At 44.7% G+C, this 10,000-nt stretch overlaps 1 protein-coding gene across 1 annotated transcript in view; it reads right to left on the bottom strand.

Annotated features, from left to right (window-relative positions):
- cacng2b (calcium voltage-gated channel auxiliary subunit gamma 2b) overlaps window positions 1-10,000 on the bottom strand; it is an 83,438-nt gene that overhangs the window by 13,668 nt on the left and 59,770 nt on the right. The window contains 2 exon segments of the mRNA XM_090195536.1: window positions 6,195-6,201; window positions 8,109-8,196. Of these exon segments, the coding sequence (XP_090051662.1) occupies window positions 6,195-6,201; window positions 8,109-8,196 (95 nt within the window).

The following is a 10,000-nucleotide window of genomic DNA, read 5'->3' as shown; positions in this document are numbered from 1 at the left end:
ACAGAGAGACAGAGAGAGTACATATAGAGAGAGAGAGAGGTAGAGAAAGAGAGAGAGAAGACAGAGAGATAGATAGATAGACAGAGACAGGGACAGAGAGAGATACCAGGAATAGTAGCAGGACATACAACACTAGTTTACCAATCACTATAATCACTGTGAGGAACTGAGCTATTTTGACAGCCCCATCGCACCCCCTGCTCTCTCTCTCTCTCTGTCTCTGTCTCTGTCTCTGTCTCTCTCTCTCTCTCCCTCCCCCTCTCTCTCTCTCTCTCCCGTCCAGTCGTAACAAGCTACTCTCTCTCTAACATCTCACGCTTCGCACTGGTCCGGCATGGCAAACCGACAGAGGGAAGAGTTAGTATGTGACTGCTGTTGTTTTCAGTTTAGGGGTCAGAGAGAGAGAGAGAGAGTTTCAAGTTTTAATGTCATATGCACAAAGTAAAATGCCTTTCTTCCAAGCTTATGAACTACTAGAATCAATACCAATGTCATACTAAAAATAACAAGGTAGAACAAAAACACACAAGAAATAGAAATAATAAAATACAAACAACACGATAAAGTCAGTATGGATCTAGAGGTAGATATGTATAGGGGTAAGCATACTATATACAGGGTCAGTACCATATTATAATGTACAGGGATACTGGATCTATACAGGTAGATATGTATAGGGGTAAACATACTATATACAGGGTCAGTACCATATTATAATGTACAGGGATACTGGATCTATAGAGGTAGATATGTATAGGGGTAAACATACTATATACAGGGTCAGTACCATATTATAATGTACAGGGATACTGGATCTATAGAGGTAGATATGTATAGGGGTAGCATACTATATACAGGGTCAGTACCATATTATAATGTACAGGGATACTGGATCTATAGAGGGTACATGTATAGGGGTAACAGTTACATACAGGGCTCAGTACATAGGGGTAACATACCATATACAGGGTCAGTACCATATTATAATGTACAGGAATACTGGATCTATAGAGGTAGATATGTATAGGGGTAAACATATGATATACAGGGTCAGTACCACATTAATATGCTAGCAAAGGGATACTGGAACTATAGAGGTAGATATGTATAGGGGTAAACATACTATATACAGGGTCAGTTCCATATTATAATGTACAGCAGATACTGGATCTATAGAGGTAGATATGCATAGGGGTAAAACATACTATATACAGTGTCAGTACCATATTATAGTTACAGGGATACTGGATCTATAGAGGTAGATATGCATAGGGGTAAACATACTATATACAGGGTCAGTACCATATTATAATGTACAGGGATACTGGATCTATAGAGGTAGATATGTATAGGGGTAAACATACTATATACAGGGTCAGTACCATATTATAATGTACAGGGATACTGGATCTATAGAGGTAGATATGTATAGGGGTAAACATACTATATACAGGGTCAGTTCCAGTACCATATTATAATGTACAGGGATACTGGATTGTCACAGGGTACATGTATAGGGGTACATACTATATACAGGGTCAGTACCATTATAATGTACAGGGGTATACTGTATTTATAGAGGTAGATATGTATAGGGGTAAGCATACTATATACAGGGTCAGTACCATATTATAATGTACAGGGATACTGGATCTATAGAGGTAGATATGTATAGGGGTAAACATACTATATACAGTGTCAGTACCATATTTATAATGTACAGGGATACTGCATATTGATACAGGTATATATGTATAGGGTACATATGATATACAGGGTCAGTACCATATTATAATGTACAGGGATACTGGATCTATAGAGGTAGACTATAGGGTAAACATACTATATACAGGGTCAGTACCATATTATAATGTACAGGGATACTGGATTATAGAGGTAGATATGTATAGGGGTAAACATACTATATACAGGGTCATGCACCATATTATAATGTACAGGGATACTGGATCTATAGAGGTACATGTATAGGGGTACATATACCATATACAGGGTCAGTACCATATTATAATGTACAGGGATACTGGATCTATAGAGGTAGATATGTATAGGGTAAACATACTATATACAGGGTCAGTACCATATTATAATGTACAGGGATACTGGATCTATAGAGGTAGATATGTATAGGGGTACATATGATATACAGGGTCAGTACCATATTATAATGTACAGGATACTGGATCTATAGAGGTAGATATGTATAGGGGTAACATACTATATACAGGGTCAGTACCATATTTATATGTATAGGTACACCGTATTTATAGAGGTAGATATGTATATAGGGTAAGCATACTATATAGGGTCAGTACCATATTATAATGTACAGGGGATACTGTATTTATAGAGGTAGATATGTATAGGGGTAACATACTATATACAGGGTCAGTACCATATTATAATGTACAGGGGATACTGTATTTATAGAGGGTACATGTATAGGGGTACATATGATATACAGGGTCAGTACCATTTTATAATGTACAGGGATACTGGATCTATAGAGGTAGATATGTATAGGGGGTACATAGTATATACAGGGTCAGTACCATATTATAATGTACAGGGATACTGGATCTATAGAGGTAGATATGTATAGGGGTAAACATACTATATACAGGGTCAGTTCCATATTAGAATGTACAGGAATACCTGGATGATAGAGGTAGATATGTATAGGGGTAAACACACTATATACAGGGTCAGTACCATATTATAATGTACAGGGATACTGGATTATAGGTACATGTATAGGGGTAAACATACTATATACAGGGTCATACCATATTTATAATGTACAGGGATACTGGATCTATAGAGGTAGATATGTATAGGGGTAAGTACATACTATATACAGGGTCAGTACCATATTATAATGTACAGGGATACTGGATCTATAGAGGTAGATATGTATAGGGGTAAACATACTATATACAGGGTCAGTACCATATTATAATGTACAGGGATACTGGATCTATAGAGGTAGATATGTATAGGGGTAAACATACTATATACAGGGTCAGTACCATTTTATAATGTACAGGGATACTGGATCTATAGAGGTAGATATGTATAGGGGTAAGCATACTATATACAGGGTCAGTACCATATTATAATGTACAGGGATACTGGCTCTATAGAGGTAGATATGTATAGGGGTAAACATACAATATACAGGGTCAGTACCATATTATAATGTACAGGGATACTGGATCTATAGAGGTAGATATGTATAGGGGTAAACATACTATATACAGGGTCAGTACCATATTATAATGTACAGGGATACTGGATCTATAGAGGTAGATATGTATAGGGGTAAGCATACTATATACAGGGTCAGTACCACATTATAATGCACAGGGATACTGGATCTATAGAGGTAGATATGTATACATACTATATACAGGGTCAGTACCATTTAGATAAATATTCAGACCCTTTACTCAGTGCTTTGTTGAAGCACCTTTGGCAGTGATTACAGCCTTGAGTCTTCTTGGGTATGACGCTACAAGTTTGGCACACCTGTATTTGGGAAGTTTCTCTCATTCTTCTCTGCAGATCAAATCAAACTTTTTATGAATTGCGATTTTATTGTTCAGCAGTCTATTGGCTCGCAGGGTAGAAGCTGTTGAGCTTTTGGTCCTAGACTTGGCGCTCCGGTACCGCTTGCCGTGCGCTTAGCAGAGAGAACAGTCTAGAACCTGGGTGACTGGAGTCTCTGGCAATGTTATGGTCTTTCCTCTGACACCGCCTATTGAAGCTTGGCCCCAGTGATGTACTGGGCCGTTCGCACTAACCTCTGTAGCGCCTTACGGTCAGATGCTGAGCAGTTGCCATGCCAGGCGGTGATGCAACCGGTCAGGTATGCATGTGGAGAGTCGCTGCACAGCTATTTTCAGGTCTCTCCAGAGATGTTCCATGGCATTTGTATTTATTCACATGGCGTTTACAAAGCTGCAACGTAACCAAATGTGGAAATGAAGGGGTCTGAATACATTCTGAAGGTGCTGTGTGTTGGAGTGTGTGTTGGAGTGTGTGTTGGAGTGTGTGTTGGAGTGTGCAGAAAGCCTCTTCAAGGCCAAGCTCCATACCGCATCGCTGTGCACCTCGGAGGGCTCCGTAGCTCGCATGGACATGATTGGTTGACGGTAGGTGGGGAAGGTACGTCCTGTATAAACACACAAACTCACTTCCTGGACAACTTCTTCACCATAGCTCTGTTTTGCTCCTCTAGCCCAGAAGTCTGTGGAGGCTCCATCAGTAGGTGTTGCATGGCCGATCTTCAAGATGTCGGATTGACCACGCAGAGCCTTTAAGTGTGTAGGGCCCTGTGGGTGTGCAGAGCCTTTAAGTGTGTAGGGCCCTGTGGGTGTGCAGAGCCTTTAAGTGTGTAAGGCCCTGTGGGTGTGCCACTATTTATCAAATGTATATCATGGGGATAGAAGCTGTTCAGGAGCCTGTTGGTGTCAGTCTTGATGTACCAATACTGCTTTCCATGCGGAAAGCAAAGAGAACATTCTATGGCTTGTGTGGTTGGAGTCAATACCAATTTTCCGGGCCTTCCTTTCACACCGCCTGATATAGAGGTCCTGGATGGCAGTGAGCTCGGCCCCAGTGATGTACTGGGCTGCTCCGTTGAGATGCTCTCAGTGGTACAGCTGCAGAATGTTTGAGGATTTGCCAAACCTTTTCATCCTCCCTGAGGGACAGGCAGTTTCACTCTCTTCACGACTGAGTGTCCTTAGTGATGTGGAAACCGAGGAACTATGTGGATGGAGGCGGGCTCTCCTCCACGTTTCCTGTAGTCCATGATTATCTCCTTGGCCTTACTGACGTTGAGGGAGAGGTTGTTGCTCCCCCGGCCCCACACTGCCAGTTCGATCTACCTCCTCCCTGTAGGCTGCGACCATCCTCTTCCCTCTAGGCGGGTGAGATGTAATGGAGAATCTTCTGGGGTTGGAGGCGGCCCTCACGCCCACAATGTTGTTCTTTTCAATAAATGACCTGTAGCCGCTGCCACATGCAACATGTGTTGGAGCCTGTGTAATATGATTCCACCTTATTCCTATATTGTCCTGTTGCTTGTTTTGATGACAGTGCTTTGCTCTTTCTCTTCGTCTCCCTCCCTCCTTTTATTACTACAACCCCCATTCCCTCTCACCTCTTTCTGAGTTCCCTAACTCTCCACCCCTACCCTGTATCCTCCTTACCCTCCCTAAGTCTCCACCCCTACCCTGGCATCCCTCACCCTCCCTACTCACCCCACCCCTGCACCCCCTCTCTACCCTCCCTAACTCTCACCCCTACCCTGTATCCTCCTTACCCTCCTCAGCCTCCACCCCCACCCCTGGCACCTCCTTACCCTCCCTAACCCTCACCCCTACCCTGTATCCCTCCTCACCCCTCCCTAACTCTCACCCCTACCCTGTATCCTCCTTACCCTCCCTAACTCTCACCCCTACCCTGTATCCTCCTTACCCTCCCTCCTTTTATCCACCAGCACCCCCATTCCCTCTCACCTCTTTCTGAGTTCCCTAGCCTCCACCCCTACCCTGTACTCCCTCACCCCCCCAACTCTCACCCCTACCCTATTCCTCTACCCTCCCTAACTCACACCCCTACCCTGTATCCTCCTTACCCTCCCTACTCTCACCCCTACCCTATATCCTCTTACCCTCCCTACCCTCACCCCTACCCTGTATCCTCCTTACCCTCCCTAACTCTCACCCCTACCCTATATCCTCCTTACCCTCCCTAACTCACACCCCTACCCTGTATCCTCCTTACCCTCCCTAACTCTCACCCCTACCCTATCTCCTTACCCTCCCTAACTCTCATCCCTACCCTGTATCCTCCTTACCCTCCCTAACCCTCACCCCTACCCTGTATCCTCCTTACCCTCCGGTCTCCACCCCTACCCTATATCCTCCTTACCCTCCCTAACTCACACCCCTACCCTACATTTCTCACCCTCCCTCACCCCTACCCTATATCCTCCTTACCCTCCCTAACTCTCATCCCTACCCTGTATCCTCCTTACCCTCCCTAACCCTCACCCCTACCCTGTATCCTCCTTACCCTCCCTAACCCTCACTCCTACCCTATATCCTCATTACCCTCCCTAACCCTCACCCCTACCCTGCATCGTCCTTACCCTCCCTAACCCTCACCCTTACCCTGCATCGTCCTTACCCTCCCTAACCCTCATCCCTACCCTGTATCCTCCTCACCCTCCCTACCCTCACCCCTACCCTGGCACACCCATCACCCTCCCTACTCTCACCCCTACTCTGTATCCTCATTACCCTCCCTAACCCTCACCCCTACCCTGTATCCTCATTACCCTCCCTAACTCTCACCCCTACCCTATATCCTCCTTACCCTCCCTGACTCTCACCCCTACTCATCACCCCCTGTGATGCCTCCCTAACCCTCACCCCTACCCTGTACCCCACTTACCCTCCCTAACCCTCACCCCTACCCTGTACTGCACTTACCCTCCCTACCCTCATCCCTACCCTGGGCATCCACCTTACCCCCTAGAGGCCATAACCTCTCAACCCCAGTCTCTCCCTCCCTCACCCCCTCACCCTCCCTTGCCCCTGTGCCCTCTCTTTCAGGTAAGGCCGAGCAATGAGGTAGTGGACAAGCAGGATGGAGGAATTAAGAGATGAGGATGGAGGATGAAGAGAGAGAGAGATGAGAGAGAGCGAGAGAGAGAGAGGTGTGACCCATATAAGTGAGGCTGGAGTATTTATAGAAGATTGTGTCCTAATTGGCAAACCATAGGGAGAGCGACAGCGCAGTCCTGCTACCCTCCTCCTCTTCTTCCTCTTCTTCCTCATCCTATTCCTCCTCCTCTTCATCATCATACTCCTATTCTTGCTCCTCTTCATCCTCCTGTTCTTCCTCCTCCTCCTCTTCTTCTTCATCCTCTTCTTCCTCCTCTTCTTCCTTCTGTTCCTCCTCCTCTTCCTCCTCCTCCCCTTCTTCCTCTTCCCCTTCCTCTTCTTCCTTCTGCTCTTCCTCCTCTTCCTCATCCTCATCCTGACAAACCTTCTTATTCCTCCTCTTCTTCTTCTTCCTCATCTTCCTCTTTCTCCTCCTCATTCTCCTCCAACTCCTCATCTTCCTCCAACTCCTCCTCCACCTCCTCCTGCTCCTGCTCCTCCTCCACCTCCTCCTCCTCCACTTCCTTCGCTGCACTCATTCAGTTGTTTGTCCATTCAACCATCAAGCACTCCTAACGACACGTGGTGCAGCCGTAGCTATACTCCTCATGGTCGATAACATGACTCAGCCATACCAGGATAGGGCCAACAGTTTGACCCAAAGACTGTACAAATGAATGGACAAAGCCATCGATTACGTGACACCATTCATTCCTATGTGAAGACTCAATAGCACATTGAAGCCCAGGAAGTCAGTTAAGATGGCATCTCATATGGGAGATTGATGTGCACATAACATGTGCAGTTTGAGCAACTCCAGGAAGTGATGTTGCAGGCTAGCTCAGTGCTGCCCCCTCTCATTGATTATCTCAAGTTGAAGGCCGACCGGGGAACTGCAGGCTGCCATTAGCTACTAAATTATCCTCATAACTTCTTCTGTGTGCGATTTTAAAACAATCGGTTCAAGGACATACATCTGGTGTTGCAGAAGTAATTATTGGTACCATGTTTATCTTCAATATTTAAATTTATTTACATGAAGATTGACATTTTCCCTTCATTATAATGGCGGATCGGCCTGAGGTCGGCCTTTAACTTTGTGGCTTCAATTAGACAGGACAGTTGTTCTTCCCTGGTTTAAACTGACCATGTGACCTGACTAATTTTAGTCTTGTTGAATACTCATTTCTGATTGGCTAGAAGGGCATTGTAGAATGGACATTAAAACCAGATAATGGGACAGTTGTAAAAAAATCATATCAGCACTCCAACTCTGAGACGCTTTGTGGATACGGGCACTGTTCAAGTAAGAAACATCACACTTATGGCACTGTAAACAAAATAGAACAAACAAAACCGAGAGAGAGATGGAGGAGAAAAATACACTGAAGGAGAGAGAAAGAAATAAAGGACTCACGTAAAAAGAACTCAGCGCCATCCGCTTGGAAGTCTGTGTCTTCTGGGAAGTGGTCTATCTGTTTACACATCCCTTTGTATGAGCCTGAGAGAGAGAGAGAGAGAGAGAGAGAGAGAGAGAGAGAGAGAGAGAGAGAGAGAGAGAGAGAGAGAGAGAGAGAGACAGAGAGAGACACAGAGAGAGACAGAGAGAGAGACAGAGAGAGAGACAGAGAGAGGGAGATGGTTAGAGACCTAAAACTATAAGAACAAAAGACCAGAGCGTGTGACAAAAGTCATGGTTATCTTGTACTATACCACAGCATTGTTGAATACTCATTTCTGATTGGCTAGAAGGGCATTCTTGAATGGACATTAAAACCAGATAACGGGACAGTTGGAAAAGATATTGGGGCCTACACATGCGCGTACGTGCTACAAAGCTAAACCAACATCTATACAAACTGAAATTGGATACATTGTAAACACAGGTCCAATGAGGAAAAAACGTAGCTAGCTACAGTAGCTAGCAGTGATTCGTTTTTGTAGGGACATATTTTTTGGGGGCATCTGATGACCTAACGTGGTGAGTGATGAAAACACATTTCTCTGGTCCCTACTGTTGCCATGACGCAAGTGGGACTATGCTGTCAAATCCTCCCACATGTTTCTAATTTTCTGGGGGTCGGTTGTCATATTGTCAGCTTTGCTAGCAACAAACTATTTAGCTAACTTATAGCCTAGCGTTTGATATGCAATGTGATCTCTTCGTAATCAACAGTCGGTGTTCACGAGTGTCCTGACGAGAAGGCAAACTTTTCTAGCTATGTCAGGCAAAAACTGGCATAATCAGCTCATTGTTATGGGTGTATCCAAATGAACGTCAGTAGAAAACAGCTACTTTTCTGTCATTCTGGCTGCAGAGGTTGTGACTGTGTTAGCCGTAGCTAGCTGGCTGGGTAGCTAGCTGGCTGGGTAGCTAGCTGGCTGGGTAGCTAGCTAGCAAGCGATAGGGACGTTGCCAGCGAGCATGGCAACGGAACATAAAGAACGAAGGACTGGGTCACGTCCATAAATGTCAAACTAACCAAATGAACGACTGGCAACCAAAATATGAGAAAGTATGGATTTGCGTATATAAATGAAAATATCAACGAAAACATTTTATTTCTACCAGTAAATGTGTGTTTAGCATTGTTTTCTTTGGCAACTGAGGTATAGCGGAACAACAGAATAAACTTGGCTTTTATTCTGGCCACAGAGTTAGTGACTATGTAGCCTTAACAAGTTGGCTAGTTAGCAACAAGCAAGGGATAAGAACGCCACTGAGTATGGCAACCAAACGTAAAGAACAAACAACTGGGTCGCCTATGTAGAGATCAAACGAATCGAACAAACAACTGGGTCGACGATGTAGAGATCAAACGACTCGAACGAACAACTGGGTCGACTATGTAGAGATCAAACGACTCGAACGAACAACTGGGTTGCCTATGTAGAGATCAAACGACTCGAACGAACAACTGGGTCGCCTATGTAGAGATCAAACAAATCGAACGAACAACTGGGTCGCCTATGTAGAGATCAAACAAATCGAACGAACAACTGGGTCGCCTATGTAGAGATCAAACGACTCGAACGAACAACTGGGTCGCCTATGTAGAGATCAAACGACTCGAACGAACAACTGGGTCGCCTATGTAGAGATCAAACGACTCGAACGAACAACTGGGTCGCCTATGTAGAGATCAAACGACTCGAACGAACAACTGGGTCGCCTATGTAGAGATCAAACAAATCGAACGAACAACTGGGTCGCCTATGTAGAGATCAAACAAATCGAACGAACAACTGGGTCGCCTATGTAGAGATCAAACGACTCGAACGAACAACTGGGTCGCCTATGTAGA

This window comes from Oncorhynchus mykiss, chromosome 13, assembly GCF_057628025.1.
Source record: "Oncorhynchus mykiss isolate SJ-2025 chromosome 13, ASM5762802v1, whole genome shotgun sequence".
Classification (NCBI taxonomy): domain Eukaryota; kingdom Metazoa; phylum Chordata; class Actinopteri; order Salmoniformes; family Salmonidae; genus Oncorhynchus; species Oncorhynchus mykiss.
The sequence above is the reverse complement of the archived record's forward strand: the minus strand, read 5'-3'. Positions and strand labels throughout refer to the sequence as shown.